Source organism: Ambystoma mexicanum, chromosome 8 (assembly GCF_040938575.1).
Source record: "Ambystoma mexicanum isolate Mex_15411 chromosome 8, UKY_AmexF1_1, whole genome shotgun sequence".
NCBI classification, from domain to species: Eukaryota; Metazoa; Chordata; class Amphibia; order Caudata; family Ambystomatidae; genus Ambystoma; species Ambystoma mexicanum.
In genome coordinates, this window is record NC_090929.1 from 909,376,677 (window position 1) to 909,396,409 (window position 19,733).

The following is a 19,733-nucleotide window of genomic DNA, read 5'->3' on the forward strand; positions in this document are numbered from 1 at the left end:
AGTCAGCCTTATCAGTAAGAGTGGAAGAGGCAGAGGGACGGGCCCGAAAAAATAATATCCGCACAGTAGACCTTCCTGAAGGGGAAGAAGGCGCAGACCTGATGACGTACATAGAAATCATGTTGGCGCACAGGGTGCTAACTAGTAGATCGCCCCTTGGGGCACCCCAGAGACCGATTATTGCTAAAGTCCTGAACTATAAAGACTGGGAGAAAATATTGGCTTATTCCAGGCAAGCGGAGAACTGAAGAGAGCCTCTGCAGAACTGGTGGTCTACCCTAATTATACATTTCAAGTGCAGAAGAACAGGGTGCAATTTTTGGAAGTGAAAGCTAGACTACGTACGAGCGGACTGAAATACATGTTGACCTACCCAGCACGGCTTAAGGTAATATACAAAAATAAGGCTTCGTTTTTTGATCTCCCAAATGGGAAGAGAATTTTGGGGCAAACCTCCACTGAAGCACAATGGGTACGGATATTGGGATACCACAAGAAGGTTTCACAAAATGCCAGACTGCAGCTCACACAATTGCTAGTGACACATAGCGTGTATCTGACACCTCAACGAATATCCAGGTTTCCAGGGGCAGCAGCAAGGGGTTGCCCCAGATGCAATGCGATGGATGCGGGAATGCTTCATATGTTTTGGGCAAGCCCGGTGTTGGGGCTATATTGGAGGGAGGTGGCAAATAGACATCCAAAAGGAGGGGTGGAATTGGATGCGTTTTCCCCAAGTGCATGTTTGCTGGGCTGCTTCTCACTCCCTAAAGGCCGGAAACATGTTACTAGACTAAAGGACCTGACGTGTATTCTAGCCAAAAGTAGAATTGCTATGACATGGAAATCGTTCAAGGGCCCTGGTGTGAAGGAGTGGTGGAAGGACCTGTATAGGTGAGGAATGGCAGAAACTGTGGTATGGAAGGGGGCGATGCAGCGGGACCTTGTGGAAACCTTGGTGGGAATCAGGGAATGGGAGATGTAACTGCATTCTCTGTTCGACAGGGCAACCGTGGAAGATGTAGAGACAGATTGACCTTAGTAATAGCCCGAGGGGCTCCCATTTGAAGGATGTAGTGCGTTTATGGCATTGGTGTGAGGCAGGCAAGACTGGGAGGGGGGACTTGGGATGGTCGGTGAGAGAAGGGGCGAAGGTATGTTTCTGACGAGCATTAATGTGGTGGTTGTTGATATTGCATTGATAAAATTGTGTGAAGTTTTGTATGTGATTTTTGAAAATCAATAAAACAAATACAAAATAAAAAAAGACTGGGGTGGCCGGGACAGCGCTGCCAGCAAGGCACCACTGCCGGGACAGCACGGCCAGCAAGGCACCACATCTGAGAGAGATACAGCCTGCCTCCCGGCACCAAGTTGCCAGCTTCCAACAGAGTGAAGACCAATGCCAGGAGGTGAGATGGGGGAGCAGGTCCTGAAGCACATCGTGGGGGGTCCAATAGAGGAAGCAACCTCCCCAGAGGGTCCCAGGCTATGACATGGTGTAAGTGTCTTGGTTTACAATGCACAGGGCATAGTCGTCACACCTAGCAGGATTGGGCACCAACAGTGTGGGTCTTATGTAGAGGGCTGGAGGGTGTTTTCTGGAGGCCTGCCAGCACCTGCATTCCCAGTCTAAAGGCACCTCTCTCTCCAAGCACCGGTGGAGCAGGGACCAGCAGCCCGCCGCCCGACTCCTCTCCCCGCACAGTGGCCTCCCCATGTCAGTTGGGTCTGGATATGAAGTCCCCGGGGGTCAGGCACCTGCAGGTCACCACCCCTGCTTCAGCCACCCGCAGCGCTCCCCTCCTCAGAGCACGGGGGCACAGCGTTCTCCGGCACCGCATGTGGTGGAAGGTCTAGGTAGCCCTCTTCGACACCACGCCGGCCTCTGTCAATGGAGCGCACTGTGGAACCGGCTCCACACGATTACCCTGTCCCCCAGGTCGCCGGGCCATAGCGAAGTGTCACTGGTAGTCCAGCACCTAGGTGCGCCAAAATCTCTCACGGGGCAGTCCTGCACCCCCCCCCCATCCCCTCCCTGCCAGGCCGCGGCATCCAGGTTTCTGGATGAGCAGGCCCAGTTGCCTCACGCCAGCGCCCGATCGCCACGTCTGCCGGAGCGCGGCTCGATATTCAGGCAAACCAGCACCAATATATGCCGGAATTGTGGCACACATCTACATCGTGTGCCGGCTCAACAGCGCCCCCCACTAGGCTCCTTCTTGACCTCGAAGCCCTCTCAAACGACAGCACGCCCCCAACTGTGGCAATATCAATGGATGCTGCAAAAGCATTTCAAAGATCATACTGGCATATTCTTTTGAAAAATCTGTCCATCTATGTCTTTGAGAGAAAATCATTATAATGGGAAAGCTCTGCACATAAAACTCCTCAGGCTTGCGTCCAGCAAAATGAGCACACTCTTTTGGCTTCATTGTGTGACTAGGCAGGGTTGCACGTTGTCCATGCTCCTTACTGAATAGCAGGAATGACCAGAGGCAATAGCTTCCCAACTCTGGCAACTAAGAAGTGGAACTCCCTTCCCTTACCGTTAAGATCTGAACCATCCTTTTATATCTTCAGAAAAAAGGCAAAATCTTGGCTCGCCATGCAAGAGGATTAGAAAGGCGTTTCCTCTTAATAATTGTCTGTAACTCACCTTGTTACACCTCTTTAATTGTATTTCATCATGTCTTGTAACCATACTTTTATGTAACTTATTGTAACTATGTATCGCAACATGTTATTGTATACACTTGCAAGAAAAGCGCCCAGATGCCTCAGGGCTTGGTGCGGTATACAAATAAATAAAATACAAAAAATACATTTGAATAAACAAAATGAATAAATCAGAGAAGTAAAGGCTGTAGGAAAGGAAGGTAAACTAATACAACTAGTCATTTTAACAACGTTGATGAAATCGAACGTAGCAGTAAGGAAATGTACAAGATCACTACTATTGTAATTTACAGTAATCTAACAGCACCAGAGATATTATTTTTCAAAATGCTACTGTAATACTAATAGTCGTTTTATTCAAAATACTAGTGACTATGATTACAAACTGTCTCTATTTCAGATCTCCCCATTCCCTTTTGATCTGGTGAAGAAAGAGGTGGAGAAATACTCTGAAGCAGATTTCGTCTGGTGCCAGGAAGAGCACAAAAACATGGGATACTATGACTACATCAAGCCGCGCTTCCTCACCATTGTGAACCACGCTCGGCCCATATGGTGTGTTCCTTTTTGCCTGTCTGACATTTAGGGTGGTCGAGATGTAAAATGCTTTGAGTGAGCTCTAAAAGGAAATAGGAAGGGTGCAAGCCATAGCCTGAGACTGAGTATTATCAAAGTCAGTCTGTCAGCACTAAGACACACAACATGTGATCGCTCAGCACGAATAATTTTATATGCAAAGACCGTATCAACGCTAGCTGTTGGAATAATATGAGTGTGTGCCAACAAAGAAAGTTGACTGGAGCAAAGATACAAATTGTGTACAGAAACATTTGTTCATGACCTCCCCCTAACAAACTGTTTTGGCCAAGATGAATCTATAAACTCAGTCCCATGATTGATCTTACTTTTCCCTCAGCTTCCTATGAAAGTCTTAGCCAGAACATTTCTTCAAAGCAGAGGAAACAATGCAGAGGGGCGGAATAATGGAAACTTTAAATTGCTAGGCTCCTGTCCTCATGCATATTACTTTTAGAATTACAACAGTGACCTTGATGAACATGGTGTGGATACACATGTTTCTGTCTTTGTTGTTTGATCATTTATGTGGCCTTGCCTCACAGCAAAAATTAACAATTTACATGTACAGCAACATTCACTTATATATCATGTTGAGCACTGTTACTGTTGCAATGTTTCATGCACTACGTGCACTTGTGCAAGGCAACCCATACCGGGTTTCACTGTGTAAATGCATGTGCCCAGAGATTAGCACTGACATTATGGACTGAGGTGACAGTTTGTTTTGTAGGAAAAGCTACAAACATGTTGCATTTTCTTAAATTTGATTTTATTAGTGGATTCTAAAAGAGTGCACCTTAATTGGATGGTCATAGTTCTACCATAGTAATTTGTGTTCCCATCTGTGTAAATGTTAAACAAGCAGTTAGTTGAGATCAACGGTGTTGTGTGTGGTGCTACTAGATAGGAGGATTTTAACTGCACATAGGTTTGCCGGGAAACGGTCTACCTGCTGTCAGGTTGTTCCGAGGTTGAGTATGAGCAGAAAAGCCGTTTATTCTTTGCCAGTGGAGAAAGAGGATGTTGGTGCAAACCAAGTTTAATGCATGTGTCGTTAAGTGGTTTTTGAAGATTTATAAACCCATATAGGGTCTTAAGGTGAGGAGGAGGAACTATGGTTTTGGCACAGAACCATTACAAAACAATGAAGAAGAAGAAGATGATTCAAAACTTGAACCCTCCCGTACCCCGCAAAAGGAAAACATGAATATCGATCTTAATATTCAAACAGATCATAGTACTATCAGACATAAATGATCTTGTTCAGTAAAAACAAGCTGCCTAGCTTGTTAGGCTGAATGATAATATGTTATACCAGCTCACTTTTCTTTGTGTTTGTCCAGGTATGTTGGTCGCGACCCAGCTGCTGCACCAGCAACAGGCAACAAGAATACTCACAACCTAGAACTGAGGAGATTACTCAACACGTCCTTCAACCTTGAGTTCTTTCATGGAAGGAAATTTTAAGATTTAGAAAGAAAGCACAACTTCAAGACAAAGATAGAGTATTTAAACTTGTAAAAGAAATATTGTGGCAATAATATCATTTGAAAACTGTCTGAGACTTGTTAGGTATTAGTCGTGGAAAAGGTTTTGAAGGTTATTGTATAATGGGCATGGTAATTCATTTTGAAATAGTATGAGAGTAGGTTTAGATTTATTTATGTTTGTGTATGGAAGAAATTCATTCCAGTGTCCTTCTAAATATGCTATTCAGGAATCACAGCTTGGGATGTGGCGTTTTAGACTCTCAAGCAAGCTGTTTTCATTGAGACTGACTGCAATTTAGGAGTGGCGCACAATGTAACTTCAAACTGTATGCATGTTTATGATAGCACTAGATAGACATGTTGAGTACAATGTTTTGAAGTTTTTTATGTGTCAAATTCATTATGGTTTCCTTTTCTAAATATATAGTGAGATCTCTTACTGCCCAAAAACTCATAAAGCACAATATACTCTCTTCTAGGCTTTATTATACATCTGTGATAATCATATTGGTAAAGCTTCAGTATAAAGAGGACTCTTGTAAGAACAACACTTAAAAGCTTGTTTTGTATGCCTAACACCAGCATTGTGATTGTACCAATGTAGCCCACCACTAAGACACAGTTTATGCCACGGTCTGAGCTCTAGTTAACAAATCATAGAATAGTGCTTACTTTTCCAAGCTCCATTATAAAAGCATTTAGATTTAGAGTTAAGAATGTTTAATTGAATTGTTATCTTTAATAGTATTTTGCTCTATACTCGTTTACCCTACATTTGTTTGCAAACAAATAAATCATAAAAGCTTCAGTTAGACCACATGTGTGTAATAATATAAACATTGTTTGAAGTTGGCATTAACACTTGCATTCCTGATTGTTCATTTAGGAAAGTGTGAGAATAATTTTGCGCAGTTATATATGTGCTGTTTTCTATTTATTTTGCATTAACATTTAATTTGTGTTCACAGCTGTTGTGTTCACTCCAAAACTTTCCAATACGTGTTAAATTAATTTGAAAATAAGGCAATATGTTTTTGTTCTGATTAAATTGCTTCAACAGGGTTAATGTTCAGATGCTTATTCAGTACTCATTTTTTTTATCTGCCAGAAGGCTGACATTGTGAAAGGGGAATTGGCAGGATGAAAGGAGTGTGAATGCAGTAGGGAAATGGAATGCAAATTTAGACAGTGTGGTACATGAACATCTCTTAAGAATTATTGTTGAACCTGGTCCAAGAATGTTTCCCTCACGGAAGAGTATATCAACTTTTTGTCTTGTCTTATCATTCGGTATTGTACAAAAATGTCGCCCTAATTTGTGCGCCCCCGCAATCACTGCGACTTTGGAGGCACACAAAATGAAGGTGATATTTACTGCGCCCAAGTAGAGCAGGGGTTGAGGGGGTGTCCCCCGCTCTACCTGGGCACAGTAACGGGGGTCGGGGTGGCAGGGGTGTCCCCCGCTTACCATTTTGGAAAATGGGGGACACGTAAGAAAAAAAAGAAAAAGCACCCTGCAGTGTCAGCTCAAACCCACGTTAGTGGGATGAGCTGACGCCACAGGGATCGCAGAAGTGTGCCACCCTAAAGGTAAGTGGAGTGGGGGGGTTGGGAGGGGTAATGTAGGCCAGGGGAAGCGGGCCACAGTGATCCATATGATCACTGCGCCGCGCCGTAACTGGTGTTGGCATTTTCGGCCGTCGCAGTTACGGGGACGCAGTGATCACATAGATCCCTATAATTCTGCTTTTCAGCTTAAAGGTGCAATATTTGGATCTGGAAAAAAGCATGGTGACTTCTCTGCAAATCTTACCCATTGTGTATAGCCAGGTTTGTACCTGTCTGAATCCTTACCAGACAAGAAAATATAGTTTGTTTATTCTTGCGTCCCAGTACTGTTTCCCTTGGGCAATTGGGAAGCGCCCTCTCCCTCCGCCACAGAGAATACCAGACCCTTTGCTATCATCAAATAAGAAAACAGTGTTCTGCTCCCTTTTGCAATGCTGGTCCCCTACAACATGTCTTCACCATGCACCAATATCTTTTCTTATTCTCTGGAGAAAGGCATTTGTGAAACACTGTAGCAGGGTTCTATGTGCTGAGCTCTAACTCTTTTAATATCTGTGGTCTTCGGTCAAAAATGATTATTTTCTCATATCTAGTGGCATCTTAGATAGTTGCCTGGGCGCTCTCATGAACATGGCACATCAATGTACTTAATGAGTGCTGGTACTGCTTCTGCCAGCGTCCAAGCTGCACTTTTTGTAATTCATTTACAGATAGAACTTTATAGAATCAACTGTACTTGTGGACAGACATCTTTAGAGCTAAAGCTCCCCGAAAATGTTGAAACATTTTTGGAAAGATTCAAGAGGTAAGTTAACACATTTTTCAAAAGGGCTTCATTAATCTGTTTTCCAAGGACAGAACGTTGCAACTGGGGTGGGACACTCAGATGGCTGCTTGCACAACGGATCACTCTTCTGGAATACAACCCATGGTTCATGGGGCTTTTTGATCATATATCTTTATTTATTTTTTATTTTATTTTTATATAGTCGCCGGTCAGATTGCACAGCGAGTAGAGCGCTTGCTTTGACATCCTTGCCCGACGCAGGTTCGAATCCCAGCAGGGCCAAACTCAGCCTTTCAACCTTCCGAGGTCGATAAATGAGCACCACACACCATGGGTAATAATAAGCAGCGCTCCGATGCCTGAGGGTTCATAGCGGTATATAAATGCAAATTATTATTATTGTGCGTTATAGTTGCGTTATAGTTTCCAAAACAGGAAATGCAACAATTAGAAACCTTTCATACTTTCCAATTATAAAATTGAAAAAAGAAAATTCATATAATACAATATATATCTAAAATCACCTATACCCACAAAACAATCCATGTAAATGCATCTAAAATGTTTTTTAAAATCCATCAAAAAATCATTACTCATCCTATGTACAAAAAATCTTAAAAACAATCAACAATGAATAAAAATACAAGCGATTATACCCCACTTCATCTGTCATTTAAAATACTTCTTCCCCAAAAATGAGCTTTGCAAACCGCTCCGCTGCTATACAGAGTTCATCCGTTGGCACAGATAGGAGGGAAAACCCCATCCATTCCCACGATGATATCCTGTGTTTATCATAAAATGACCAAATACTAGAGCACGTACAGCCACTAATCCCAAACATTCCACGTACAAATGGTGTAAGGTATCAATTGCTACATTACAGAAACAACATAATCTTTTGGATTTAGCGATTTTACTTCTTGCACTCCAAAAACATCCAGTTTCGGTAATGAGTTAAATTCTACCCTTAATAGATTTCTATATTTCTTAGATGGATGTCTCCATAGATATGATTATAGAACATTGAATGATTTTATTTCAAATTTCAAGTGTTAAAATACCTTATAGCCCGATAAAATGTGTCTATTACTTATCCAGTCTTGATCAAAGATTATTTTTTTCACTTTATGTGGGGAAATCAACAGTTCCTTTTGTGAGGATTCCATCGTACCCAAAAATGTCAGCCCATAACGCATCTATAGTGACAGTGTTCTACATGAGCCATTTCGCCATAATTCATTTAATATGACGAACAGAGTACCCTCCGGTGGACTAAGGAGATTTCTCATTAACTGCATACGTCGCCGCCAATCTATACATGCCTTTAATGAGATAATCCCTAATTAATGTCGAATCGCCGCCACCAGTATGCTTGGTGGCAGTGACCATACTATTTTTCCATAGCTTTGATTCAAATTTAGCCGATTCCATCTCAAATTCCTGGGTCTCCATGCCATATATGACTCTTGGTACTATCTTCTGATTATAAAGTTTGAGTACTGGATGTAACGAGAAACGACCACATTTTCTATCTAAAAGCCCGCAGTTGAGCAGCAGCAGCAACTGCTGCAATATTTAATGCAACTTTTCGGGCCTCACTTGTTTCTTTACCAATCATCAGGACCCTGAAATATTTAAAACTTTGAACAACCTCCAATTTAGAATTACCAATCTTCCATGCAAAAGAGGATTTTTGTCTTCTTGTCTTCCTAATAGGATTCACAATCATAATATTTGACTTGGGAATGTTAAGCTCCAAGTATAGTTGCTGGAAGTACTCATGTACTGCTGTAAACAAATGCTGCACTCCAATTGGCGTATAATCGCAGAGTGCCATATACAGAAGATAATTGATGATTTTCTCCAATCTCGCGCAAACATTCGTTCAAATCCGAAATATGTGCATTAAACAAAAACGGGGCCAGAATGCAACCCTGGCATAGGCCCTTTTGAGCCGGTATTCGGACATAGAATGTTCCATTCAAATCCAGCCTGACCCTCATTCTTGTGCCTGTATGTAGTAGTGTCATCAATTTTAGAAAAGCCTCTGGGCACTCCTGCTCCCTCATCTTTTCCCATAGCCTTGCTCTTAGCACATAGTCAAAGGCTTTACTAATATATAAGAAAGCCAGATAAAGCTGTCTTTTTGCACATTTGCCTTATTTATTTAAAAGATAAATCACAAAACAATTCAGTGCAGCACTAGTGCCTCTTTTAAATTCAGATTGATAATAATCAGAGCACTTAGTACCCTTAAACCAGCTGTTAAGCTTCCTTAGAATAAATGTGGAGTATATTTTATCTAACAACGCAATTGGACGATAATTAGTTGGACTCACCCTGGCACCATTTTTATAAATTACTATAACCGTTGAATCCTTCCAAGATCGGGGGGAATAAGTTTGACGATGTGGAATATTCTGAAACAGCTTGAACAAAATGTATCCCCATGGTGTCCGAATCAGATTTTTTTTTTTTGACAAAATCTTTTTTATTGAAATACATTGAATTCATTCTAAACATGTCAAATCATAAGCAATGTGCAAAACCACCAAGTCCCAGAAGTGATCAGCTGCCCAAGTTCATGAGATCACAATCAAACCTGTGTGTACCGGTTCAGCTAATCATTTGAAAATGCATCAGTTGTTTCATCTGGGATTATACAATTATTCGAGGAATTCCATTGCCTATATTATGTTCGGAGGGCTCTAGGTAGAATTTATTACTCTGGATCTTTCGGGTAAAGTAGACCTTATCCTTCCAACAATGCCTCAACGTTTCATTTTAATTTGTTTGCAATTACATCAGTGAATCTAGATTGTACTCAACCCATAATGGTAAGATATTGTTTCATCTTCAGTAGCGTATCTGTGAAAAGGAGGAGAAAGGAAGAGAAAAGAAGAAAAGAAAAAAAACAAAAAAGGAATTTATCCTTGGTACATCACTCGCCTCCATAGGCCCTCTAGCGACTCTCCAAATGGCATTTGTTTAGATGGATATTTCTGAATACAAGGCCTATTAAGGTTGGAGGAGGTATTTGATCACTCTGGATTGAAAGAACATATGCTCTTTCTCTATTACGTGATTCAGAAAAGGGCCCCAGATCTTTTGGAATTTGGCTGTCCGGTTTTCAATAGCCGCCGTTAATTTCTCTACCCCGAGAAGTTCCCAGACCTTGACCCACCAATATGCTATTTGGGGGCCCACCCGCTCTTTCCAGAATCGGGCTCGCGTGATGCGGGCTGCCATGAGTAGTTGCGTAATCAGTCTCGCTCTTGTGTCCGATTGAGGGTAGGCCCCATCGTCTGGGGTGTCTCCCAGCAGCAACACTAATGGGTCCATGGGAAGAAGGGTGTCACAGATATCCTTGATCTTGGACCTGATCTCCAACCAGAAAGATTGGATAGTCGGGCAATGCCACCGTAAGTGCCCCAGATCTCCTTTTGCTCCACATCCGTGCCAGCACACGTCAGGATATTCTATGTTCATTGCGTGTAACCTTTGTGGTGAGAAGTACCAATGGTAGCATATCTTCAACGCGCATTCTCTAACCGTGGTGCATCTAGAGGCTTTATGTGCCCTATCCCAGATTCTTTGCCAGGATTCTGGGGGTATTTCCTTCCCTAGTTCTCTTTCCCATTCTAGCATGTACGGGAGTTTCTCCCCCTCAGGGACATTTTCCAGGAGACGATAACTTGTCGCTACTCTATGTGAGTGTCGCCCTTCGGAGACGTTAATTCTAAGCCTGTGGGGGTTCTATTGGCGGCTTTTGCTACAGACGGATTGGACACCCAATGCCTAAGTTGGATGTATCTGAATCTTTCAGTCTCCGGGAGGCCAAATTTGTCCTTACATTGAACGACGGTCAGAGGACTGTTATCGGCATAGAGTTCTTGTAGTCTCGGGCTTTCTGTGTTTGCCCAATTATAGTACGACCTGGGATGGAGCCCTGGAGTGAAGTCTGGGTTCTGGGTAATTGGAGTCAGAGGGCCTAGTCCCGGGGTGATTCCCCTTAGCGAGTAGTGCCTGTCCCTGCAGCCGAGCGTAGCACTTGTAGATGGGAGAAGGGATCTCCTAGAGGTTTGTGCTTCTCGCGGTAAAAAAGGGAGATGAGAGAGAGGGGTATCTGTGTACAGTTGTTCAATATCCCTCCATTTGGGGGGGTCTGCTTGGATCGCCCAACCCAGGATGGGAGCAATTTGGGATGCATGATAGTACCTCAGAATGGATGGGAGACCCAGTCCCCCCAACTGCCTGCTCCTCATGAGGATCTTTCGCTGGATTCGAGGCATTTTATACTGCCAAATAAAACGGTTTATGTCCCTCTGAATGCTCTAAGTCCTGTTCTAAAATTCGGACCGGAAGGGCTTGGAATGAATAAAGAAGCCGGGGTAACAGAGTAATTTTGACAGCGTTCACGCGCCCTAACCACGATATTTCTTGAAGGGCCCATTTTTGCAGGGATTCTTTCGCATCCTTTATTAACGAGGGAAAGTTGGCTTTCGCCAGGCCCGAGTATGTTGGAGTTAGTCGAACGCCCAAATAAGGGAGTTCTGAGTTTCCCCAACTGAGGGCGAAGGTGTTCTGCAGGTCGTGTAGGACCAGTGATGAGTCGGACAAGTTCAAGCTCTTTGATTTGGCCATGTTTATAGTGAAGCCCGAGATCTGTGCAAAACGGTCAAGCAGGTGCATAAGTGGGGGGACCGAGGTGTGGGCATCCTTTACAAAGCAGAGCACGTCATCAGCATAAAGTGCTACTTTGTGAGTCTGGCCTTCTATTTCAAACCCCTGGATTTCAGGATGGAGACGGATGTGTTGGGCTAATGGCTCCATTGCCAGGGCAAAGACCAGTGGCGATAGAGGGCACCCCTGTCTGGTTCCCTTCCCGAGGGCTATCTGTGGTGTCCAGTGTGTGTTGACTCGTACCCTGGTGGAGGGCATTTGGAAGTTGGATAGGATCAATTTCGAGAGCCGTGAACCAAAGCCAAATTTGCAGGAACTCCCATGACATGCTATCGAAAGCCCGATGGGCGTCTAAGGAAAGCAATGAAAAGGGTCCTGACAGAGTAGGGGCTAGGGATATTAAATCAATTGCCCTCCGGATATTATCATGCGCTGCCCGGCCCTGGATAAAACCTGTCTGATCTCTATCTATTAATGAAAGCAACACCTCCCCCAGTCTCTGCGCTATAATTTTGCTGAACAGTTTGGCATCAGTGTTGAGTAAGGCTATGGGCCCGTAGGATGCACAGTCCTCCGGGTCTTTTCCCGGTTTCAGCAGGAGGGTCGTACTTGATTCCGCCATAGAATGGGAGACCGACCCAGACTCCCACGATGCCTTAAATAATCTTGTGAGATGCGGTATAAGCTCCCTGGCAAAGGTTTTATAAAACTTGTTAGTGAAACCGTCTGGGCCTGGAGCCTTGCCCACAGGGAGGGCTTTGATAGCAAATTCGACCTCTGCCATGGATATTGGGGCTTCGATGGATTCTAATAGCGCCTGTGGCACCCGGGGCAATTCCGCCTTGGCTATAAATTCTTTGGCATACTGGGGGTCCCCACTTTGTGGGGTGGCCTGTTCCTTGAAAAATTATTCCATGATACAGCATTTACCCTCCTCGGAATATATGCTTTTCCCGGATGAGTCCCGCAGAGAGTTAATTCTGTTCCATTTAGTTTGTTTCCCTAATTTAGCTGCTAAGAGTTTGTTGTCCTTATTACCCTTAGAATAGAAGAACTGTTTGGTGCGCATCATCCCATAGGCCGCCCTACCCATGTGATTTGTTTCGAGGGCTCTTTTCGCCATTCTTAGGGCCCGCAGTGCTCGCCGGGATGGGTTCTTTTTATGCGCTTCTTCTAGTCTCCGGGCTTCCCCCTCTAACTGTTCCTGCACCAAGCTTCGAGTTTTCCCCCGGTGTGCTGCTTGTTCAATTAAATGACCCCTGATCACTGCCTTGCCTGCATCCCAGATCGTGCACCAATCCACCTCCCCAGTGTCATTCTCTGCGTAGTACAATTCTAACATTTCTCTAATGTGGGTACAAACCGCTGGGTCGTCTAACAGGAAATCATTCAGCCTCCAAGGATGTTTTATATGAGGAAGGGACTGTGGGGGGGTGGTTAAGGACAGTGAGACCAGAGAATGATCTGCTAGTGCTTCCGGGAGGATATCCACCGCTGATACATTCTTAATGAGCGTGTCTGCTATCATGAACATGTCCAACCTGGAGAAACCCCTGTGAACTGCTGAAAAATAAGTATAGTTCCTCTCATCTCGATGGCAGAGCCTCCAGGCCTCGATCAGGGAGTGGTCTTTCAGTAGAGTGGTAAGGGCCCTGAAGTTATTCCTGTCCTGGGGTGTAGGAGGCAGTGTTTTGTCGACCAGAGGGTTGATCACCGCATTAAAGTCACCCCCTAATATCACTTCCCCTTCGGCATGATCAAATATGGCTTTCGAGAGTTTCCTGAAAAAACGGTCTTGGTTAGAGTTAGGAGCATAGATAGATACTAGCGTAACCCTTCGGCCATCCAGGATGGCATTCACCAACAGAAACCTCCCCTCCTCGTACCGGACTGTTTCCAATGTCTTAAACACGAGTCCCTTGCGGACCAGAATGGCAACCCCTCGTTTTTTCAGGCCACTAAAGGCAAAGAATTTTGTGGGATGTAGCTGTAATTTAGGCGGAATTCATCGTCCGGTTTCAGGTGGGTCTCCTGGAGAAACAGAAAGGAAGCAGTCTGGGGAGAAGCGATTTACGTTCCAAAGGGGAATTTAGGCCTTGTACATTGAGTGATATAAATTTGTAACTAAGGGCCGCCATACCGGGTCCGCTCGAGTTTTCGCATCAAAGCAATAGGGGGCTTCATTAGAGCAAACATTGCAAACCAACGTGACCAAGGATTAAGGTAAATTGTTTCATGACACAATCTCCTGGACCCTCCAGTAGGGTCGTAACCAGTAGTAGTAAAACTATAAATAAAAGAAAAGCATAAGAAACCAGATAACGGTGCTACTGACAAACCAAATTGCATCTTCCTTCGTCCTTTTAGTTTTAGCAGAATTTCCTAATACCCAACTCACGCTCAACTAGAGGTATGAAACCACGTGGATTAACGAAAAGTCCTTCAGGTTCCACCTGAGGTGTGGCGGTCCCCTTCCAATTACTCGTGCCAGATTGCAGGGGAGGCGATCCCGGATGCCACTCCGATATCTCAACGAAGAGGCCCTCCCGTGCCCGCCACAGGTGCCGGCAAAGGCAGGAGACTCTCCCTCCATCGGAGGTATCAGCAACCAACTTAGAGGCCCCACCGAACGACCCACCCTCCCAGCAAAAAGTGTGCTCCGTGAGTTCAATCCGCTGAGGTCTCTGCCCAGCTTCCTCCCTCTGTCGAAGCCGGACTGGAGGTTTCATCCGAAGCAGCGATTGCATTTCTGGAGCTGGGTTCCAGGGGGAGTATGTTCTGTGGTTTGTGTACGGTGTCGGGATCTCCCCTGCCCTGTTTTGGTTGGAGGGCGATGAGTAGTGTTTTTCATTTCCCGGGGCTGTGGATTGGAAACCGCCTCTTCGGGAGATTCGGCCATCAAGCCTTTAGCTTCTTCCTCAGTGAAAATCGTATGATGTTGATTGCCAAGCTCAAACATCAGCTTGCAGGGGAACCCCCACCGATAACGAATCTTCCGGGCCCTCAACCAGGATGTGACTCTCTGTAGACGCCGTCTGCACGCCAAAGTGTAGGGAGCCAGGTCTTGGAAGAAATGGATCGTCGATCCCTGAAATGTTATGGAGTCTGCACCCCTAACTGCCGCCATGATATCTTCCTTCTGACGGAAAAAATGAACTCGGTTGAGCACGTCAGGAAGCACATTTTTCCGCAGTTGGGCCGAAGAGTACACCCAGTGGGTTCTGTCCAATTTTAGCTCTTCATTCGGAGGGAGGGCCAGGAGAGTTATAAACATCGTTTCTACATATTCTGCCAGATCTTGGTCGGCTATCCGATGGGGGATCCCTCTGATCCGCACATTGTTCCGTCTCGACCCGTTTTCCAAATCGGCCTGTTTTGCCCAAATACCCTCCAGCTGCTCCTCAATGACCTTTACTCTTCTCACCAGGACTTCGTTGTCGTGGGATTGCGCACACAGGTTACATTCTCCAGATCATTTACTCTTGACTACAGGCCCCCAAGGTGGGACGTTAGGTCAGCGAGTGATTGGGCCAGGGAGTCTTTGGAGTTCTTAATTTCCTCCTTGATTTCCTGGGTGATGTCATGTTTAAGCGATTTTAACATGCCTTTCAAGTCCCCCCTTGATAAGGCCATCTCGGAGAGCTGCTTTGGGGCCGGCGCTGGGTGAGTTTCAGCCGTAGGGATGTGACCGGAGAGCGGATTCCCCGGATGCTGTGTTAGAAAGGACTGTATGCCGCGCAGTTTCTTCCTCGCTTCTGACCTTGGCATCCCTTGGTGAGGTGCTGGATGTTCCTCCCCTGCTTGTATTGGAACCGGGGGTGTTACCAGCAAGGGGCGTGCAGGGGCACATAATGGCTGATAGCAATGAATGCGGGGAAAGCTGCGATAAAATGGGAGGACTTTAAGAGTTAGGGAGATTGTTATGGCTTCATGTCCCGGGCCAGGGCCTCTTATGTTGAACCGGCCCCTATGGGAGTTTCCACTCCCGCTCCATATCCCAGCTCTGTCGCTCGCCGGGCTTGGAAATGGGTCCCCCACCTCATCTTCCGTGCTTCAAGGAAGGAATGCCCCTTCCACTCGTCCCGCCAGGCGACTCCTCGGGCACCAGCCTACCGGAGCTCCCACTTCCACTGAGCGTCAGCCCGCAGGATCCCTCCGGGGCACTCCGCAGGCGACCTGTGGCTGTTCCGCGTGGGGTTGGACATCTCACTGCGCCTCCCGCACCTCCCGAGATGGTGCCTCCAGGGATCTGTGCCGAGCTCCGTGCGGGCACCGGGGTCCAGAGCGAGCTCTCCCTCTTGATGCAAATCTTCAGCGGGAGTTACGGGTGGATGCGCCGCACTCCCCGGCCCCGTTGGAGCCCTCCTGGACCAGCGGCGTGTTGCTTCTGAGCTCTGCCGACGAAGCGAGGAATTCGCAGGTCTCCGCTCCACCTCCACACCCGGTCACATCCCTGCCGCCGCACTGCACATTTAAGTTCCCTTTTAGACCACGTCAAGACCAGCTCCGGCCAGCCGACAAGCCCCCCTTGCTGCCGGCGAAAGGGTTGCGTCTCTGGGACAGTTCGGACCTCCGTCCCTGGGGTGGTTTAGGCGCGAGCTGCCATTTTAGAGCCTTTACCAGCCCGCTTCCCCGACAGTTCTCGCGACCCAAAGCACGGTCGTTTGAGGAAGAGTCATCGACCCACGGCTCGTCTGTATCATCAGCCTCCTTTCTTCTTTCCTTCGGCGCCGAAATTGGGCAGAAATTCTTTAATTTAGCAATTAAAACATCATGTCTCGGGCGTTACGGAGAGGAGCTCAGGGGAAACACGACCGCATGGCGTGCCGCCTAGCCACGCCCCGTCCGAATCTGATTTTAGTGTTTGATTTGAAAGCCCATCTGGGCCCGGGTCATTAGACACTTTTGCCCTTGAAATTGCCTGTTGGATATCAAATAATTCGATGTCCAAAATGTCCTTAAGATAGGTATCAGCTCCTTGATGATTAGTGCCATATTCCAGCCTTCATTGCAAGAGTAGAGTCTAGTGAAGTAGCATTCCCAAACTGGGCCCGCTATTATTTGCGCTTGACTAGAATTTTGGAAAGAGTTTCATATAATAAGGGTCCAAAAGGCTAACCCATTAGTTACCTCTATCGAGTTTATCATGGCTTCCGGGTCTTTTCGGTATAATGGGAATCTCTGCCCCTTGAGCCAGCTTGTGTAAGATTGTTTTATCTTTTTTACCTTCGAGATACCCACCATACTTTCCGTCTGTGCCTCCCTAACCTGTCCCCTAAGGAGCTTTTTCTTATAATGTACGCATATATCAAATCTATGAGTATGTGTAGTGTTTCTAGGGCTTGTATTCAGCATACACACCGAGTTTAACCTCTAAGTACCTGCTGCAAGTATGGAGAAAAATCTGCTGGGCCCCTCCTTCAAAGCCCCCATTACTATAGTAGGATTCAAGTTAAACCTAAATTGCATACCTGGGTGCTATTTAACTGCATGATCTATTGGCCTTACTTCAATACTAAGGCCAGGTGCCTTTAGTGCTTTATTAATATAGCACTCTAAAGTTACACTCATTTGACAGTGGTCACTCCCCCTATGCTCAATGACATCTAGCCTACTACAAGATACCACCAGTTCACTCGAGACACACATATAGTCTTGATAATACGCTTGACCATGAGTAGTGGGTTGGGAAGTCTCCCGGAAGATTGCCATTTAATACAGAAATTTCCCATTCATCTCAAACCATTCAAATTGCTCTCCCTCTCTCTCTCAGGACCAGGGAAACATTCACTGATCAAGTCACCAACTAATATTGGAGATGTATCTAACTCTGAATATTTCTCTAGAATCGCCAATATAGCTCCAAGTAGATCTCGTAAGTCCATAGTGGCAAGCTTGTGGTATACATTTATCATTATAAACTTTCTTTCAACCCTAACCTATCCCACCATTTTAATTGAATTCCCAGGATATCACTCCAGCCCAGCCTGAATTTTCTATCGTAATACCAGAGTCCATCCATACTGCACATAACAAAACACTGTGTCTGCACTCGGAGCTACGTTGCGATCGCTTCCAGACTGCTTTGCTGGGAACCGCTTTTGTTAAGTTTGACGTGAGCGACACGTCGGATCTGACAACCTTTGCTGTCTCATCCGCGATCAAGAGAAAGACTAATGCCTCTCTGAAGCAAACATTTGGCTATGTGTTACCGCACCTGCCATTACATCCCACAGTGTTTGTCAGGGTGAATTTGATCACCGCAGCAAAAAAACGACCCCGGCTCTGCCAAATTTTCACATCTATATTGGGCATCCGTGTTAGACCATGATTCACCGACTTCTTAACAATGATTGCGTTGTTTGCATAGAGTGATCTCGTCACTTTCGTGGATGAACATACTTAGATGTACCCAGCCACAGCTCCATCACTAAGGGACTTCTATTTATAACCGTTGCAAGTAATTTATGGACTTTGCCCTTATCACACCCGATCCCGTGATAACAAATCTATGACGCCAGTATCAAACTACCCATAAGGCCTACTGTGAAGAAATCACTTGTCCTGAAGATGGCCATGTCACTGACTTCTGTATGGACACTTGAGAAAATGTCCAATCTAACTATTGGCCGAAACATGTCGACACCCCAGATCTCAATAAATGTCTAATGTTTAGGCGTTTTGAAAATCATTTTTTAGGATTATAGGGTGTATTAATTTACCCTGCCTGTTTTTCTTTTAGTTTGGTTCTCTCTTTCTTCTTTTTCCTTAGCCTTATTTGCTGCGTGTTTGATACATAGAGTTCACGTTTACCCTTGTATCGTTTTTTACTTCTTAGATGTACTAATTTGTCTTGTTTTAATCTCTTTTCTATACACTATTAAAATTTTATCTCACATATGCTGATTTGTTGGGCTATTGTGTCTTCTGTGATTTTCCATGTTAATATTGCTATGTAGACGTATGCGTGTGTGACCATAAGCATTTCAAACTCTCCCGCAGGATTGTAGTAGTGAGGGGTAATGAATTCTCTGGGTTTGCTCCCCGGCACGCCTGTTTTTTGACACGTCCTTTACATCCCCTCCTCGCAGGCTAAAAGCAAATTCCAAAACCATTCAACACTGGGGTATCAAGCAACCATGTCTCTTGGAGATAGATTATGTCACAGGATGACCATAAAAATAATTTGCTACAAGGTGTTTAAATCCTTGCGTGTTCCAAGAAGCGAGTTTTACAAATGTACTTCAATTATCCTTTTGTTTATATGGACCTTTTCAATTAAGGGAGTTTAGGATAAAAGCCCAATCATACGTAACAGATATTTCAGCAGTAAGATTCAAAGTACCCCCCTGATCATTATCCATCGATGATTTAACCTGGATTACGAACAACTCCCTTGGCATTAATACCTGATTACTTGGTATGTTATCTTTATTTACACCCATCATTGCCAGCTCCACTGAATTCGACATTACAAAGCCCAGTTGTTTAAACGTGGGTGCTTCTGCCATAGGTTCCAATTCACATTAATGGTCCCTGAATTTGCCTTCCTTGGAATCCTTTTGGAAGATTTGCCTCAAACCTCACTGGATACCTGTATCCATAACTGATTTGTAAGCTTGCCACTGATGCTTCTCTTTGCATACTTGTTCAAGTAGTAAAAAGCAGGGGACCAATATTTCTACAAAGTAGATGTGGGTCACAGTGGTTGTGAGAAGCTACACAGAGCATAGAATAACAAGGGTAGGACCTTAGCTTTAATACTGTATTCCAAATAGGGATGTAGGTCCACTGTTAGGGTGCAATCTGCTGCATGGTCACTATACTCATTTCCCAGGGCTCTCGGGAGTGCCAGGTAAACCAGTCTTTTGACCATGCTGTCTTGCGTTCTAGTTAGTCGCAGAAAGGTTGTGTCCCTGCAATGTCGGTATGGCGGGGCATGC

The 19,733-nt window shown here is 45.1% G+C and overlaps 1 protein-coding gene across 9 annotated transcripts in view; it reads left to right on the top strand.

Annotated features, from left to right (window-relative positions):
• The window catches only part of OGDHL (oxoglutarate dehydrogenase L), a 2,607,259-nt gene extending 2,601,441 nt beyond the window's left edge, over positions 1 to 5,818 (top strand). For all 9 annotated transcript variants that reach the window (XM_069610806.1, XM_069610810.1, XM_069610809.1 and 6 more), the window contains 2 exons: positions 3,080 to 3,234; positions 4,602 to 5,818. In XM_069610806.1, the coding sequence (XP_069466907.1) occupies positions 3,080 to 3,234; positions 4,602 to 4,725 (279 nt within the window). In that variant the 3' untranslated portion in view covers positions 4,726 to 5,818. The remainder of the gene's footprint in view (positions 1 to 3,079; positions 3,235 to 4,601) is intronic.
• The last annotated feature ends 13,915 nt before the right edge of the window (positions 5,819 to 19,733 follow it).